Source organism: Scyliorhinus canicula, chromosome 5, assembly GCF_902713615.1.
Source record: "Scyliorhinus canicula chromosome 5, sScyCan1.1, whole genome shotgun sequence".
NCBI classification, from domain to species: Eukaryota; Metazoa; Chordata; class Chondrichthyes; order Carcharhiniformes; family Scyliorhinidae; genus Scyliorhinus; species Scyliorhinus canicula.
The window spans coordinates 173,338,483-173,357,750 of NC_052150.1; the positions used below are offsets into that span (position 1 = coordinate 173,338,483).

The following is a 19,268-nucleotide window of genomic DNA, read 5'->3' on the forward strand; positions in this document are numbered from 1 at the left end:
TGAAGTTATACAACAATAACGCACCATAGTAAAATACCAAAAATAACAATAATATTAGCAATCATAAACATTCGCCCCACCTCCATGAACAACACAGCATTTTAACAACAACTCAAATTAACACAATATAAAGTTACAGAATAGAAACTACAATAAAGGAACACACCCCCCCCCCCCCCCGGGGTTGCTGCTGCTATTGACCAAGATACCTATCTTTGAGCCAGGAAGTCCAGAAAAGGCTGCCATCGTTTATAGAACCCTTGTATTGATCCTCTCAGGGCAAATTTGACCCTTTCCAATTTTATAAATCCCGCCATGTCACTGATCCAGGTCTCCACACTTGGGGGGCCTCGCATCCTTCCACTGCAGCAGGATCCTTCGTCGGGCTACTAGGGACGCAAAGGCCAGGACACCGGCCTCTTTCGCCTCCTGCACTCCCGGCTCTACCGCAACTCCAAAAATCGTGAGTCCCCACCCTGGTTTGACCCTGGATCCAACCACCCTCGACACCGTCCCCGCCACTCCCTTCCAGAATTCTTCCAGTGCTGGGCATGCCCAGAACATATGGGCGTAGTTCGCTGGACTCCCCGAACATCTGGTGCACCTGTCCTCACCCCCGAAGAACCTACTCATCCTAGTCCCTGACATGTGGGCCCGGTGCAGCACCTTAAATTGGATGAGACTAAGCCCGCACATGAAGGAGGAAGAGTTGACTCTCTCCAAGGCATCTGCCCAAGTCCCGTCCTCTATCTGCTCCCCAAGTTCCTCCTCCCATTTAGCCTTCAGCTCCTCCACTGACGACTCTTCCACCTCCTGCATTACCTTATAGATGTCAGACACTTTCCCCTCTCCGACCCACACTCCCGAAAGCACTCTGTCCATCGCCCCCCGCGAGGGCAGCAGAGGGAATCCCTCTACCTGTCGCCTAGCAAACGCCTTTACCTGCAAGTATCTGAACATGTTCCCTTGGGGAAGGCCACATTTTTCTTCCAGTTCCCCCAGGCCCGCAAACCTCCCGCCAATAAACAGGTCCCTCAATTTACTGATGCCCACCCTTTGCCACCCCCTAAATCCCCCATCCCTGTTCCCCGGGATGAACTGATGATTGCCACCCAGTGGAGCCTCCATCGAGCCCCCTGTTTCCCCCCAATGCCGTCTCCACTGTCCCCAGATTCTTAAGGGGCGCCGCCACCACCGGGCTCGTGGTAAACCTCTTAGGGGAGAGCGGCAACGGCGCCGTTAACATGGCACCCAGGCTCGTGCCTCTACATGACGCCATCTCCATTCTTTTCCACGCCGCCCCTCCCCCCTCCATCACCCATTTACGCACCATTGACACATTGGCCGCCCAATAGTACCCCAGAAGGTTGGGCAGCGCCAGTGCAGCCCGCCTCTATCCCTCCCTCGCTCCAGGAACACCCTCTTCACTCTCGGAGTCCCATGTGCCCACACTAAGCTCAAAATACTGCTAGTCACTCTCCTAAAGAAGGCCCTGGGGATAAAGATGGGCAGGCACTGAAAGAGGAACAAGAACCTCGGAAGCACCGTCATTTTGACGGACTGTACCCTCCCCGCCAACGACAATGGCAGCATGTCCCACCTCTTGAACCCCTCCTCCATCTGATCTACAAATCTGGTGAAATTATGTTTGTGAAGAGTCCCCCAGTCCCTGGCCACCTGCACCCCCAGGTACCTAAAGCTCTCCCCTGCCCACCTAAGCGGGAGCCTACCAATTCCTTCCTCCTGGTCTCCCGGGTGCACCACAAACACCTCACTCTTGCCTAAATTTAATTTATAACCTGAAAAGGTCCCAAACTCAGCTAGCAGCTCCATCACCCCCGGCATCCCTCCCACCGGGTCCACCACATACAGTAACAGGTCATCGGCATACAACGACACCCTATGTTCCTCCCCACCTTGCACCAAGCCTCTCCACCTCTCTGAATCCCTCAACGCCATCGCCAGCGGCTCGATTGCCAGTGCAAACAACAAGGGGGACAGGGGGCAACCCTGCCTGGTCCCTCGGTAAAGCCGGAAGTACTCCGACCTCCTCCCATTCGTGGCCACGCACGCCATCGGGGCCTCATATAGCAGCCTTACCCATCTAATGAACCCGTCACCAAATCCAAACCTCCCCAACACCTCCCATAGGTACCCCCACTCCACTCTATCGAAGTCCTTCTCCGCATCCAGCGCCACCACTATCTCTGCCTCCCCCTCAATCGCCGGCATCATGATGACATTCAACAATCTCCGCACATTCGTGCTCAGCTGCCTTCCCTTCACAAAACCTGTCTGGTCCTTGTGCACAACCCCTGGCACACAGTCCTCTATCCTGGTGGCCAGGATTTTTGCCAGCACCTTAGCATCCACGTTGAGGAGAGATATGGGCCTGTATGAACCACACTGCTGGGGGTCCTTGTCCCTCTTTAAAATTAACGAGATCAGCGCCCGCGACATCGTCGGGGGCAAAGTCCCCCCTTCTCACGCTTCATTGAGTGTCCGCACCAGCAAGGGGCCCACTAGGTCCACAAACTTTTTATAAAATTCCACCGGGAATCCATCCGGCCCCGGTGCCTTCCCTGACTGCATCTGCCCGATCCCCTTAACTAGCTCCTCCAGCTCAATCGGCGCACCCAACCCCTCCACCTTCTCCTCCTGCAACTTCGGGAAGAAAGCCCGTCGAGGAACCTCTCCATTCCCCTCCTCTCCCCCGTTGGCTCCGACCGGTACAGTTCCCCGTAAAAGTCCTTGAAGACCTCATTCACCTCTACCCCCTTCCGCACCACATTCCCACTCTTGTCTCTCACTCCAGCAATTTCCTTAGCCACATCCCGCTTGCGGAGCTGATGAGCCAGCATCCTACTCGCCTTTTCACCATGTTCGTACACTGCCCCTTGTGCCTTCCTCCACTGTGCCTCCGCCTTTCTAGTGGTCAGCAAATCAAATTTAGCCTGCAGGCTGCACCTCTCCCCCAACAGTCCCTCCTCTGGTGCCTCTGCATACCTCCTGTCTACCTCCAGCATCTTTCCCACCAGTCTATCCCTCTCACTCCTCTCCCTGTGTGCTCGGATGGATATCAGCTCCTCACAAATCACTGCCTTCAGGGCTTCCCAGACCATCCCCACCTGAACCTCCCCCGTATCATTCACCTCGAGGTACCCCTCAATACTTGCCCGGACCCTCCTACACACCTCCTCCTCCGCCAACAACCCCACATCCAACCACCACAACGGGCGCTGGTCCCGCAGCTCCCCCATCTCCAACTCCATCCAATGCGGAGCGTGGTCGGAGATTGCAATGGCCGAATATTCGGCCTCCTCCACTCTAGGAATCAGTCCCCTACTCACCATGAAGAAGTCTATCCGAGAGTAGACCCTATGTATGTGGGAGAAGAAAGAGCACTCGCGTGCACTCGGCCTCACAAACCTCCATGGATCCACCCCACCCATCTGGTCCATAAACCGTCTTAGTACCTTGGCCACCGCCGGCCTCCTACCCGTCCTAGAGCTGGACCGATCCAGTGAAGGATCCAACACCGTATTGAATTCCCCCCCCATGATCAGATCCCCCGCCTCCAGATCCGGGACTCGTCCCAATATACACCCCATAATGCCCGCATCGTCCCAATTTGGGGCATACACACTAGCAAGCACCACCTTCTCTCCTTGTAGCCTGCCCCTAACCATAACATACCTACCCCCCTTATCCGCCACCACCTCCGATGCCTCAAACACCACATTTTTCCCCGCCAGAAACGCCACTCCCTGGTTCTTCACATCCAACCCAGAGTGGAAAACCCACCCATCCCTTCCTCAGGCGGACCTGGTCCGCCACCTTCAGGTGGGTCTCCTGAAGCATTGCCACATCTGCCTTTAGCCCCTTCAGATGAGGAAGTACCCTCGACCGCTTCACCGGCCCATTCAATCCTCTCGCATTCCAGGTGACCAACCGGATCAGAGGGCGTCCCTCCCCCTCCCCCGTCGACTAGCCATAGCCCGTCGACTGCCCGCCCCAGGCCAGCACCCCCTGCCCGACCCAGTCCCCACAGCGACAACACCTCACCTCTGTCTCCCCAGCCCCCACCAGCTCCTTCCTGACCCTACCAGCAGCAACCGGTATTCCCCTTTCCCCCCCACCCTTCCCCCCCAGGCTAGGAACCCTCCCAGCCGCGAACCGTCCTCCATTGTACTTCCGTGGGTCAGCTAACTTCTGCTGACCCCGGAAACTCCCTGCCAATAACCCGACCCCTCCCAAAGTGGGATCATCCCCCAATCTATCCCTCCTCCGGGCACCGCTCCAGCACGGGGAAGAACCAGTTAAGGCCCCGCCTCCCCCCAATCATCGTCTCCGCCCCGCAGCGCGGGAAACCAGAGGAAAGCCCGCGCTTTCGCACTGCCCCACCACACCCTTCTGACGCAGCTCCCAAATACCAGCCCCACTCCATGCCCCCAACCCGACATAGAATACAACAAACCCCCCCAACCCTCCCCGCAAGATACAAAACTCAAACAATGCCCCACAGCAAAAAAAAACATAACAGAACAACACCCCCATAAATAACCATATCAAAATTGCAAAAGTACAAAAAAAAACAAGAAAAAAAGAAAGAACACAGCAACAGCAGAAACCAGCAATAAAGCATTACAACCGACCCCGCAACCCCCAACCCCTAGTTCAAGTCCAGTTTCTCCGTCCGCACGAAGACCCACGCCTCCTCCGGGGAATCGAAATGATAATGCCGGTCCGAATAAGTTACCCACAGGCGCGCGGGCTGCAACATTCCGAACTTTATCTTTTTCCTGTAAAGCACCTCTTACGTCCGATTAAATCCAGACCGCTGCTTAGCCACCTCCGCACTCCAATCCTGGTAGATCCGTACTACCCCATTCTCCCAATTGCTGCTCTTAACCTTCTTGGCCCAGCGCAGCACGCAGTCCCGATCATTGAACCGGTGGAACCTCACCAGCACCGCACGCGGGGGTTCATTCTCCTTAGGCCTCCTGGCCAGTACTCTGTGTGCTCCCTCCAGCTCCAAGGGCAGATGGAAAGACCCGGCCCCCACTAGCGAGTTCATCATTGTAGCCACGTAGGTTGTCAGGTCCGACCCCTCCAGCCCCTCCACAAGGCCCAAGATCCGCAGGTTTTTCCGCCTCATGCGGTGATCAAGCTCCTCGAAGCGTTCCCACTTCTTGTGGAGTGCCTCGTGCCCCTCCACCTTACTCACGAGGGCCACGGCCTCCTCCTCTAGTTCAGTGGCCTGCGTCTGCAACTCCTTGATGGCAGCACCCTGGATCGTCTGAATCTCCGACAGCCTTCTGTTCGTTTCCTGCAGAGAGCTCAGTACCTCAGCCTTGAAGTCTGTAATGCAGCGCAGGAGAGCAGCTTGTTGCTCCTGGGCCCACTGCTTCCACTCCTCTGGAGCTCCGCCGGCCGCCATCTTGGATTCCTTCCCCCGTTTTTTCTGGGGAGCTGCTGCCATTTTTTTCCCCCTTTCCACTCCGAGTTCAAGTCATGGACTGCGGGGAAAGTCGATCAGCACACCTTCTCCCACCGGGAGACGTCGAAAAATGTCCGTTTTGGGCTCTAAAAAGAGCCGAAAAGTCAGTTTAAAACAGGAGCTCCCAAATGTGTGGCTTCCTACGTCATCGCCGCCACCGGAAGTCCCAAAATCTACTCACCTGACCTATCTACATCCATTTGTAAGGTTCTTATTTCCTCACTGCAACCTACTCTCCCACCTATTTTAGTGTCATCTGCAAAGTTGGCTATAAAACTTTCTATTCCTGTATCCAAGTTGTTTATATAGATTGTAAATAGTTAGGGCCCCAAGGACTGAACTCTGTGGCACCCCACTAGTTATCTCTCGTCAATCAGAAAAAACAAATTATCCCTGACCATGTGTCTTCTGTCCGTCAGCTAGTCTTCTATCCAAGTAAGTAAATTACCCCGAACCCCATATGATCGAATCTTGTATATTAACCTTTTGTGTGGCCCCTTATCAAACGCCTTCCGGAAGTCCAGATATACTACATCTACCGGATCTCCATTATCTACTTGGCACTTTGAAGAACTTGAGCAAATTAGTCAATCATGATTTACCCTTCATAAATCCATGCTGCCTTGATAGATTGCATTTCGGGTTTCCAAATACGCTGTTTTTACTTCCTTAATAAATGTATTCTAACAATTAGGGGCAGCACGGTAGCATGGTGGTTAGCATCAATGCTTCATAGCTCCAGGGTCCGAGGTTCGATTCCCGGCTGGGTCACTGTCTGTGCGGAGTCTGCACGTCCTCCCCGTGTGTGCGTGGGTTTCCTCCGGGTGCTCCGGTTTCCTCCCACAGTCCAAAGATGTGCGGGTTAGGTGGATTGGCCAGGCTAAATTGCCCTTAGTGTCCTAAAAAATAATGTTAATGGGGGTTGTTGGGTTACTGGTATAGGGTGGATACGTGGGCTTGAGTAGGGTGATCATTGCTCGGCACAACATTGAGGGCCGAAGGACCTGTTCTGTGCTGTACTGTTCTAAAAAAAAAAATTTCCCAACGATTTATATTGAGCTAACTGACCTGTAATTCTCTACATCCTGCCTCCCTCCCATTTTGAATAAGGATTTTTTCAATCCACTGGAACCTGTCCCATGTCCATGGAATTTGGGAATATTATAACGAATGGATCCACTGTCTCCGTTGCCACTTCATTTAATATCCTAGGATCTGGCCATCAGGCCCGGGGGACTTGTCTGCCTTCAATTCCAATAGTTTGTTGAGTACTGTTTCCCAATTGATGTTGATTGTTCTAAGTTCCATTCTTTCTACTATCTCTTGATTAGTACCATCCCTATAGGAACGGGTAGTGTCCTCCACCGTGAAAACAGAGACAAAATATTGACTTTGCATCTCCGCAATTTCTGTGTTCCCCACTATTAACTATCTGGTTTAATCTTCTAAAGGACCAACTTGATGAACTATCTTCCCTTTTTACGTACTTATAGAGCTTTTATTATTCTTTTATATATTTTGCACTAACTTTCTTTCAGAATTTATCTTAGCTCTTTTTATTACTATTTTTGTAACCCTTTGTTTGTTTGAAAGTTTTCCAATCTACCAGACTGCCACTGGCCTTTGCAACATTGTATACCTTTGTTTTTTGTCTTTATATTATATTGTCCTTAACCGTGGATGTTTTTTTACCCTTCTAACCGTCTTTCTTCCTCTCTGGAATATATTTTAGTTGAGGAATTGAGCATCTCTTTGAACAACTGCCACTGCTCATCAGCTGTGCTACCTTGCAGCCTTCCTGCTCACTCTACCTATGCCAAACCTGTCCTCATGCCTATGTAATTACCTTTGTTTAATTCCAGAATGCTGGAGTGGGACTCTGCTTTCTCACCCCCTAACTGAATTTTGTATTCGAGGGGACCCTTAACTATGGAGGTCATCAATTAATCCCTCCTCATTTCACAATACCAAATCCAGAGTACCCTGCCCCCTGATTGGCTCCACAACATATTGTTCCAAGAAACAATATCTAATGCATTCAATGAACTCTCCCTCGAGGCTACTCTTGCCAATTTGATTAATCTAGTCCTTTGCCAATTTGATTAATCTAGTCTATGTTCACATTAAAATCACCAATGATTATTGTCGTACCTTTCTTACAAGTCCCCAGTATTTCTCGGTTCATACTGTGCCCCACTACGGAACTACTGTTTGGGGACCTATAGATTACTCCTACCAGGGACGTCTTCTCTTTGTTATTTCTTATTTCTACCCAGATTGAGTCCACATCTTGATCTCCAGTACTGATATCATTTCTCATTACAGCACTGATCCCTTTTTTCACCAGCAAAGCCACACCACCTACTTTTCCTTTCAGTCTGTCCTTTCAAAATACAAAGTATCCTTGGATATTCAATTCCCAGACTTGGTCTCCTTGTAACTATGTCTTAGTAATCGGTACTAAATCATAACCTTTTGTCTCTATGTGTGTTGTTAAGTCATTAATTTTGTTCTGAATGCCATTGTTCTGAATGCCTCATACGAGGCTTCCAAATTTGTGCTGTTGTCAAATTTCCCTACTCTTTTACAATTCCTTGTGCCAAATGACATTCACCCGTTCTGTCTCTCATCTTTATTTTCTAGTAACCATCTGCCACTTAATTAACTGCACTCCTACCACACCCTTCAATTTTAGTTTTCTAATTTTCCCTGCAACTGATCCCCCCCCCCCCCCCCCCCCCCTCCCAAATTCAGTTTAACGCCTTGTTATGCCATTCAGCAGGATCCTGGTCCCAGCATGATTCGGATGAAGTCCGTCCCACCGGAAAAGGTCTCTCCTTCCCATGTACTGGTGTCAATGTCTGATGAATTCAAAACATTTCTCCCACTCCAATCTTTAAGCCATACATTTAACTCCCTCATGTTATTGATACAGTGCCAATTAGCCCGTGGCTCAGGTAGTGGTCCAGAGATTATTACCTTTTTGGTTCTGCTTTTGAATTTAGCCCCTAGCTGCTATTATTCCCTTCGCAGAAGCTCTGTTCTTGTTCCACCTATGTCGTTGGTACCTACTTGAACCATCATAACTGGATCTTTACCTTCCCGCTCCAGATTCCTCTTCAGCCCAGATGAGATATCCCGAACCCAAGGACCAGGTAGGCAACACAACCTTCAGGACACTCGATCCTGGTCACAGAGAACAGTGTATATGCCCCTAACTACATTTTCCTTATTATGACTACATCTCTCTTCTATCCCCCACTTGAATGGTTCCCTATACCATGGTGCTGTGGTCAGTTTGCTCATCCTCCCCACAGTCCCCGTTCCCGTCCACACAGGGAGCAAGAATTCCCAACCTGTTGGACGAGGACAAGGGCTGAGGCTCCTGTAACCCTACCTCCTGCATCCCTCTACCTACCTCACTCACAGCCGCACCCTCCTGTCCCTGATCACTGGAAGAATTCAAGATAGTTAGTCTAAGGGGTGTGACTACCTCCTGAAACATGGCATGCAGGTAAATTTCCCCTCCCTGATGTGTCATAGCATTCAAAGCTCAGACCCCAGCTCATCAACTCTGAGCCAGGGTTCCTCAAGCAACCAACACTTGATACAGATGTGTTCACTCAGAACCACAATGGGGTTCACCAGCTCCCAGATCAGGCAGGTACAACAAATCGCCTGGCCCTGCATCATATTTTATTTTATTTAATTTGTATTTTTCATTCAAATTTCCAGCTGGCTTTTAATCTGCCTAATTTGTAAAACATTTCTCGTTACCTTTTATTTGAAAGCAAATAATAGGTCATGTAAATTAGCAATTTCTTTCCAGCCAATTAATTTAATGTTTTCCTAAGACTCTTTAGTTTTTCTGTCCCTACCGTTCACTCCGGTCTCTTTAATAAAGTTCCACCTCTTTAATGAAATTTTGTCTATCTTTAGGGCTCTTTACTGAAATCTTTCCTCTCTCTCCACGCTCTTCAATGAAGTCTCGCCTTTCTCTCCGCGCTCTTTAATGAAGTCCCATCTCTCCCTCTGCCACTTCAATGAAGTTCTGCCTCTTTTCCTCTTAATGAAGTCCCGCTTCTCTCTCCACACTCTTTAATAAGTCTTTCCTCTCTCCCCGCCTCTTTAATGAAGACCCAACTCTCTCCGCCTCTTTAATTAAGTCTCACCTCTCTCTCCATGCTCTTTAATGAAGTCCCACCTCTCTCTCCATGCTCTTTAATGAAGTCTTGCCTCTCTTTCCACGCTCTTCAATGAAGTCTCGCCTCTCTCTCCGTGCTCTTTAAAAACAAAGCAGTGACCATACAAAAACAGGGGAAGCAGGAAGAGTATCTATCAATTGTCCGAGCTAACTGTAATCATTGTGGCAGGAAAAAAAGGCTCAAACATTGCTCCACCAAAATGGCCAAATGCCATTTTTGAAGAAGGGTTATCTTTCAGGCTGCATGTTGCAGCAAGAAGCTCGTACAGAGCAAGCAAAAAGAGAAATCCTCGAAAGACTGCAATATCCATGACATAGAAGGTATCCATGATTTGATGCACTTTCCTTGGAGAGATCAAGGAACCAAGTAGAAGCCACAGGTGTGCTGATGCCCTAATAGAGGGAAACAAGACACTCTTTAAGTAAGACAAAGTGGAGGCAGTGGCATAGTGGTATGATCACTGGACTAGTAAACCAGAAACTCAGAGTAATGCTCGGGGACCCAGGTTCAAAACCCGTCACTGCAGATGGTGAAATTTGAATTCAATAAAAACCTGGAATTAAAAGTCCAATGATGACCTGGAATTAAAAGTCTAATGATGACCATGGAACCATTGTCGATTGTCGTAAAAATCCATCTGTTTTTAGTGTTGGAAATCTGCCATCCTTACCTGGTCTGGCCTACATGTGACTCCAGATCCACAGCAATGTGGTTTACTCAATTGCCCCCTCAAGGGCAATTAGAGATGGGCAAAAAATGCTGGCACAGCCTGCGATGCCCACATCATAAAATACCAAAAAAGTTATTTCTGAACGATGGTCAGCAAAAAATACCTTTCAGCCACCATGCAAAAAACTAAAGAGATATAGGACAAGGTCATAGGACAATTGAATGCAACCCTTCATTATAGAGATTGAAAAATCACTGAAATCTTTATTCACTCTTAAGCAGGAAAGCCTGTACCAACCTACATCTGATTTGCAGGGTAGAGGAACTGGAAAGCTAAGAAGATCAGGCTAAAAACTTCAGGGCTGAATTTCCATAGCTGTTAACAGGATTTGGAAGACTGAAGATAATAACGATGATGTGGAGATGCCGGCGTTGGACTGGGGTGAGCACAGTAAGAAGTCTTACAACACCAGGTTAAAGTCCAACAGGTTTGTTTCAAACACGAGCTTTCGGAGCACGGCTCCTTCTTCACCTGAAGAAGGAGCCGTGCTCCGAAAGCTCGTGTTTGAAACAAACCTGTTGGACTTTAACCTGGTGTTGTAAGACTTCTTACGAAGATAATAACCACATCACTATGTCCTGAAACAAAATAAAAGTGTGTCTGAAAAATTCCTTATGCATCCACTCTTGCCAGAGGTAAAAGGAGGAAACGGATTCTATTTTGAAGCAAGAGATTATTGCATTTGTGACAGAACCAACACGCTGGTGTTTGGGGATGATCCCAGTGTCAAAACACAACGAATCGTTCAGAATTTGCATAGATCTTACTCAGCTGAACAAAGCAGTTGAATGTAAATATTATCCTATGTCATCTGTGAACTTAGTAAAATGGGTGAGAGTTCAATGTTCACGATAAGAGATGCAAATAGTAGCTTTTGGCAACTATCCCTCGATGAAGAGTTTAATTTGTGTAGAACCTTCAATGCACCATTTGAGAGGCTTTGTATAATAATAATCTTTATTAGTGTCACAAGTAAGCTTACGTTAACACTGCAATGAAGTTACTGTGAAAATCCCCTAGTTGCCACACTCTGGCGCCTGTTCAAGTGCGCACAGGGAGAATTCAGAATGTCCAATTCACCTAACAACCAAATCTTTCGGGACTTGTGAGAGGAAATCAAAGCATCCGGAGGAAACGCACGCAGATACAGGGAGAACATGCGGACTCCGCACAGACAGTGACCCAAGCGGGAATCGAACCCAGGACCCTGGCACTGTGAGGCAACAGTGCTAACTACTGTGATACTGTGCCGTATTGTACCAACAGATGTCCCTTCGGCAACACCATAAATCTCCCAAAGAAAATGTCAAGAATCCAAATAGGACTAGGTGGAGTAGTCAGTTACGTGGATGATGTCCTGATCCATTCAGAAGGAATATGACAGTAGAGTGCGAGCTGTGATAAAACACCCACAGGAAATAGGGCATCCACCTAACAACAAAGGCAAATTCTCGCAGCCAACTGTCAAGTTCCTTGGGAATATTGTGGATGCATCGATGTCAGAGTTGATCCACAGAAGGCAAGAGCAATCAAGGAATTTCCAATTCCTCAGAATAGGACTGAGCTCCAGAAATTCATGGATATGGTAAACCAAGGTGGAAAGTTCCTGCTCAACATGGCTGTCGTCAATGATGCACCACATCAGCTGTTACGATGAGAAAATACTGGTGTTGGAAGAAAGCACAAAGGAGAACTTTTGAGAAAAATCAAACAGATGTTGGTATCACCTGATCCCTGACCCAGAACTACCACTATCATTGCTGCAGATTCACCTGCTACAGGACTGGGAGTTGTACTCTTTCAGATGCTGACAGATGAAAAGCTTTGACCACTATATTACCAACCATTTCCTGAGAGGCGAAACAGAGATATGCAATAATAGAGGCGATTTGGCGATTATCTTCTTGGTCTCCACTTCAAGATAGATGCAGATTACAAACCAAAATTACTATCTTAAATTCTAAGAGGTTAGCAAAAATGCAAACACAACAATTCAGAGAAGAGGACCATTGATATCACCTTCGAACATATGAATTAGGACGAGTAGGCCCCTTGAATATGCTCCATCATTCTATAAGACCACGGCTGATCTGTTCCCACCTACCCCACCCCCTTGTTTATCAAGAATCTATCTACTGCTGCTTTAGAAATATTCAAAAAAACTCTTCCTGCACCACATTGAGGGAGTGTTCGAAAGGCTCGCAACCCTCAAGAGAAAAAAAATATTCCTCATCTCAGTCTTAAACGAGTGACCTCTTAATTTTAAAAAGTGACCCCTAGACAGGATCTTATACCTTTAGATCAAATCGCCTCTTATTCTTCCAAACTCCAGCAGATAGAAGCCTAGCCTGTCCAGACAACTTGTCCATTCCTGCTTTAGTCTAACAAACCTTCTCTGAACTGATTCTAATGCATACACCTTCACCAGGTATAGAAAGTCCATATGGTCACCCAACCAGGCTGAGGCACGAGGCAGAGCAGACCCCCCCCCCCCCCCCCCCCCCCCATATCCCAGCAGAATTTGCCTTTGAGTCAAAGGCGAGTGAATGTCCGCAGCCCTGGCAAGTTGGACACCCTGAACATGGCCACCAACAGACAAGGCGCCAGATCAATGTTAGAAACTGCTGACATGGTCTATGGAAGGAGAGCCAAAAACTCACTACCTTTGGACAAGACCAGAACATAAGGGTATGGTTGGTGGGCCCACGAGAACACCATTCCCACCTGTCTTCCACTCCACTCATCCTACTTTTGGTTAGGTGAGCTCTATGAACCACCTTGAATTGGATGAGGCTCGCAGAATGAGGTGAATTTATCCTACAAAGGGCCTCACTCCACACATCCTCATCAAAGATGGGTCCCAACTCCTCCCATTCCTCCTTCACCCAATCAAGCGACCAAGATTCCATTGAGATGGCCCACTCAGAGATGTTCGAAATCCTCCACCATCCCAGTTCTTGACAGCCATAAGATTTCCTCCAACACGGAAGGCTGTGGAGCCGAGGGAAATGCAGGACAAGCCCCACGGAGTAAGTCGCACAATTGTAAATATCGAAATAGGTGTGACCCTGATGTTGGAATTTCGTCGAGAACTCTTCCCAACCAGCATAATGGGCATCCTGTCTTGTACTCCTGCTCAGAGGAAAGTATCCCAATCTTGTCGCATTGGTATAAACGTTAGCCATTGGGTTTGTGTACAGCAGCTTCACCCATGAAAAAAATTTCTGCTAGAATCCAAACCTCAACGAGGTACTTTAATGAAGTATGACCACTCCACTCTATTGAATACTTTCTCAGCATCCATAGTTATAATCACCTCCGGCTCAAGGACAGAAGAAGGTTAGAGGACAACATTCAGGACCCATCGTATATTAGACCACAGCTGCTTCCCTTCACAAATCCTGTCTGGTCTTCCACCACTATATCTGGGACTCATGGTTCTCACCGCAAAGCCAGCACCTTAGTCAGTAACTGGCAGCGAAATGGGCCTGTAAGAACCACTCTCCATGAGGCTCTTATCTTTCTTTAAAATAAGGGCTGGTGAAAGTGGATCAGGCAGGTAACCTCGAGCTAGAGCATCATTGAACAAATCTACCATTACTGGTACTAGTTGGTCAGGGAATATTTGTTAATTTTCAACCGGATAATCATTAGGGTCCGCGACTTTATTCATCTGCATCAACCCAATCACCCTTAGCACTTCACCCGAGCCTTGCGGGGCCTCCAGCTCCTCTCTGCTCTCCTCTCCTATTCTCAGGAAGGACAACCTATCCAGAAACTCCATCATATCTGACCCCACCACTCCCAGTGGCTCTGACCTGTTCAGATGTCTGTAGAACGTCTCAAAAGCTGCATTCACTTCTCTGTGTTATCACTAAACTACCCTTAGAGTTCTTGATACTCATGAACCTTTGTCATTCTGTGATGTTCCTTGGAGCTGGAAATTCTTTTATGACTGTGGTTTTCAATGGATCAACCTTTATTCCTGATGCACTTACTAGATGACCAAGAAACTTGATGGCTGGCTATAAAAATTCTCACTTACTCGTGTCAATATTGCCTCTTGTAGTCTTCTCAGCACTGCGCTCACTCTTATATTATGCTCAGCTCGTGTGGACCCATGAATCAACAGGTAATCCATGTGGCAAACAATTCCACCTAAGCACAAGATTTGACATTATTGTTTGAAAGTTCGCTGGTGCCGACGTTATTCCAAAGGATCACTGTTTAAACCGAATCTTCCAAATGGTATTATGAAGTTTACAGAAGCTTGGACACCCCTTCCTAGTGGCTATTTGCCAGAATCCACCGTTAGTGTCTACGTTAGAGACTAATGCGCTTTTCCCCAACTTTGCAACACTCATCAACTGATACCATTGATGGATTTCTCTTTTCACAACTTTATTCAGTTGTGCAAGATCAACACGTATTTTTATGGAACCATTTGGCTTCACAATCAATGCCATCCCGAGCACCAATTCTTTGGCTCTTTTACGGGTGAAATGACTCCTTGTTTCATCATTGAGTCAATCTCTTTCTTTACTTTCGGTAGTAAGGTGCAACCTTACTGGGTGTATATGAACATACTCGTTTTGTTTCTGGGCTTAATGTTATAAAATGCTATTTTTAGCTTTCCCAATCCTGTAAACAACTTTGGAAATTCTGCTGTAATGCCTACTGAATGATCTTCACCATTCTTTATTTCTTCTACTCTGCAAATTAGAATCAATTCTATGCATGCCTTTCTGCTTAAAAGCGAACTTACATATCAAGCTTAATTCTGTTCTCACCTAACATTCTTACACAATCCTAGCTTTGGTTGCTAAACAGAAACCAGAAGTAGGTCCCTGGCCACTTTTTCCCCAAAGTTAACCTCATAGCAGAGAAGCAGGTATGGCACCTCCTTGCCTGGATCAGTTATACATAGTGTAAAATATTAAGCACTGAATCAGATTAAAATCCTGGGTACCTTTGCGAAACCGCAGCATTTTGTAATGTTTTGTTTTAAGCTGAATAGTTTTCATTTGCCATTTTACAAATTATTCTTCTCCACCTCAGATCAAAACAATACAATTGGTCAGTCCGTGATACATAAAAAACACGCAAAACACGCATACAAATTCCTACTAAAAATCAAGTTCACAGTGTGCAATACCAGAAAGAAGTTTGTAAATTAGAATATACATCTCCTACAATATGCCGCAATGCATGTTAAAACACATAAACTTGCATGGTCTTTAACAAAGAAACACTATCCATAGTGATTGGTAGGGTGATGGCTTACAAATGCAGATGTACTATTTTTCAAATATTTTTATAAAATTCAAATAATATTTTTTCCTCAAAACAGCATGCTCTATCCTGTGTCTACATAAACTTACCAGTTGTTTCTCAAAGTAAATTGACCAAACCACGGCATAATGCCCCACTGTCAGAATAATGAAAAGCAGCAGTGAAAGTTCCACATTACTCAGCTTTCTCACTCTCCGGTAGTAGAAAACAGGCTGTCGCCAATCAGGCAAGCCATTTTCCAAAACTTCATTGTATCTGCAAACAAGAAACAAAATGTACAATATAAATATCTGAAAGGTTGTTGTAGAGAATCATGGATTAAAAAATATTCTCCATTCAAGTTTTTTGCCCAATAAATTTAAAGTTACACTTGGTACACTACATCTGTGAATAGGGATTTTATGCATCAATTTTTTTAAAAATTAGAAACTGCTCTGCAAACTATGATCCAACAAATAGTTGCCCTGTGGAAGTAAAGTCTAGTTACACCATGCATCACTTTTGTACATGTTAATAGCTGCATTTAATGCAAGTTTTATCAATTGCCAAAAAGAAAATCATGCCGATTTCATGCAAAATACGCTCAACTCATTTAATCCACAAGTGAAAAAAGCCCCAAAACCCAAGCATTACGTTGAAAAGATAATCAAAATGGAGATGCCTCCGATTTATACTATTGCACAAACAAATAACAGTAAGTTTTCACTTGAGCATGTGAATGTCCTGCTCCACAGCCACTGAGTACTTGCCCTTCATGTTAAACTCCAGGTTCATGTGGATAACTATTCTTAAAATGAGTCTGCAACTCCTAGTCATGGCCAGGAACCTCCTAGTGGCTAGATGAAGAGCAGCATTACCTGTACTATCTTAGAGAAAATTACCTACCCTTCCTTTAGTCCTGGATGATTGGCCACCCTAAAGTGTGTTCTTTTCAAACAAACAGATTCCAAATATTCAAGGTAGATATATTCTGGCCAGGTTTCCCATGAAAACTCACTAAAGGGGAGTCTTTGATTACCTGCTATTTCATTACTGGCACAGATGCAACAATGCATTGCAATATAATTTATTACTCTCAGCTTTGTACCAGAGTTCAAGTCTGGCCTTGGGGGGGGCTGTCTTTGTGCAGTTTGCACTTTCTCCCCGTGTCTGCGTGAGTTTCCTCTGGGTGCTCTGATCTCCTACCACAGTCCAAAGACTTGCAAGTTCCGGGAATAGGGCGTGGCGTGGGCCAAGGTAGGGTGCTCTTCCACAGGGTTGGTGGAGACTTGGTGCCTCCTTCTGCACTGTATGGATTCTATGAAAATATGCTTTGGAAAAAAGAGAGACCTGGTTCGGTCTCGGTGTTAAATATTCCTGGATAAAAGTTGTTAGGAAAGATAGGAAATGAAGGAAAAGTAGGAAACGAAGGAAAGGTGGATGGGTTAATAATATGGTCCAGGGCTTCAAGAACCCCAAAGTATGTCATGGTGTTCACCTGACCCACAACTTTTAATAGATTGTGGTATGGGGAGCACACAACCCACTTTACAGGTGTGGTACAGCAGAAATGGAAAAGTATTTTTTTTAAAAGCAAAACAATGTTTATTCTATGAACTCAAGTTACCCTTTTTGAAACATAGTGAACATCTTAGCAACCATCAATTCAAATACAACCCCCAAAGAATACACTAAGTAATGCTCGCGCTGTCCTTTTAACATCCAGAAGACTTACAAAAGAAATAACTTTTAACAGAAGCACATCAAGTTAAAGTCACTACTGAAAACATGCATAATTCTGAATTCACCAAATGATCAAAAGACAGTCTTTTCATGGCAGAGAGATCAACAGTACAGCTGCTCTGTCTGGCTTCAGCTCCCACATTGAAAACAAAACTAAAACACACCCTGCAGCAAACAGTCTAAAACAAAAGTAAAAAGCCGACAGACAGCCCAGCTCCACCCACTCTCTGACATCACTGCAGTAGTAAAACACCCATTTCTTAAAGGTACTCTCACGACAGATAATCATATACATACCCATTTATAAACACCCGTTTCTTAAAATGTCGCGCATGACACCTCCCTCCAAGAAAAAAAACCCATCAACTTCAAGATGGTTTCATTTTTCACCTTTTCACCATCCTTTAAGAAATGCGCACAGTAAATATACTTTTTTGTTTCAAGAAACAACACATGCAAACAGATATAATAATATAGTCCTTTTTTTTTTCGTTTTTCTTCCTCCAACTGAAATCCTTCTCGATTGACAGTCTATTTGAACAAGAAAGTTTCTGCACGATCCATGCATTTCTCTACACCTTGACATTTCTCTTTAAAGACATATACTTTAGTTCGATCTGATCACAGAGTCCCTTGCAATTCCCCAATACAGGAGCATTGGTTATCACAGCCTTCAGGCAGTCAAATGCCTGTCGCAGGTCCACTGAAATTTGACGTTTCTTCAGAAAGTCCATCAGTGGAGCCACCACGTTACAAACAATTTGCACAAATGTTCGATCAAATCCACTCATGCCAAGAAATCACATTATTTCCCTTCGTCTTGAGGGTATTGAAAACTCCTGAATAACTGTTGGTTTCACATCCCGTGTGACCATTCGCCCCTGTCCAATTGTATGGCCAAGGAAAGTGACTTGGGGTTTTCCAAATTCACTTTTGGCTAGGTTTAGCACCAAACCCGCCCCCTGAAGTCGATCAAATAACTCCATCAGATGTTTTAATGTTCTGTCCATGTCTGGCTGAAAATTACCAGATCATTGATGTATACCGCACAATTGGGGAATTCCAAAACAACTTTGATAGTTCACCGTTGAAATGTGGCTTGGGCGTTTTTCATGCCAAATGGCATAACTTTGAATTGGTATATACCATCTGGAGGTCACAAAAGCTGAAATCTCCTTCGCCCTTTCAGACAAAGGTTACCTTCCAGTAAACTTTAAGTAAATCCAGTTTGGAAATAAAAGTTGATTGTCCCACTTACTCAATGTAATCCTCCAAACATTTTTGTAACTGCATTAACCTTTCTATAGTCCACACACAACCGTTGGGTACCGTCTGGTTTAGGTACCATCACTATCTGTGCGCTCCTTTAGCTGCAACCCACTTCAATTATGCCATTTTGAAGCATACTCTCAATCCCTTTGTTAACCTGTGCCAATTTTAAAGGGTTAAATCTATATGGATGTTGTTTGATTGGAACAGCATTTCCTACATCTACATCATATATAGCCATTTTAGTGCTTCCCAATTTATCTCTACAAACTTACCCACGTGATATCAATAACTCTTTCAGGTCAGTTCGTTTTTTCTCTGGAAGGTAACTCAACAATTTTTCCCAATTTTTAAGAACATCCTCGTTTTCCAATTTAATTTGAGGTATGTCAAATTCAGTCATCTGGATTTGGTTCGTAACTTTGAGTTAGAATCATTAAAACCTCCTTTGTCTCTCCTTCCCTTTCAAAGTACCGTTTAAGCATATTCGCATGGCACACTCGGTGAGTCTTCCTTCTATCGGGTGTTTTTACACCTCGCTTAATTTCCT

The 19,268-nt window shown here is 45.9% G+C and overlaps 1 protein-coding gene across 2 annotated transcripts in view; it reads right to left on the bottom strand.

Annotated features, from left to right (window-relative positions):
- Positions 1-19,268, bottom strand: part of dnajc1 (DnaJ (Hsp40) homolog, subfamily C, member 1) — a 316,347-nt gene that overhangs the window by 180,291 nt on the left and 116,788 nt on the right. For both annotated transcript variants that reach the window (XM_038798104.1, XM_038798103.1), the window contains exon 4: positions 15,817-15,982. In XM_038798104.1, coding sequence (XP_038654032.1) covers positions 15,817-15,982 — 166 coding nt within the window. The remainder of the gene's footprint in view (positions 1-15,816; positions 15,983-19,268) is intronic.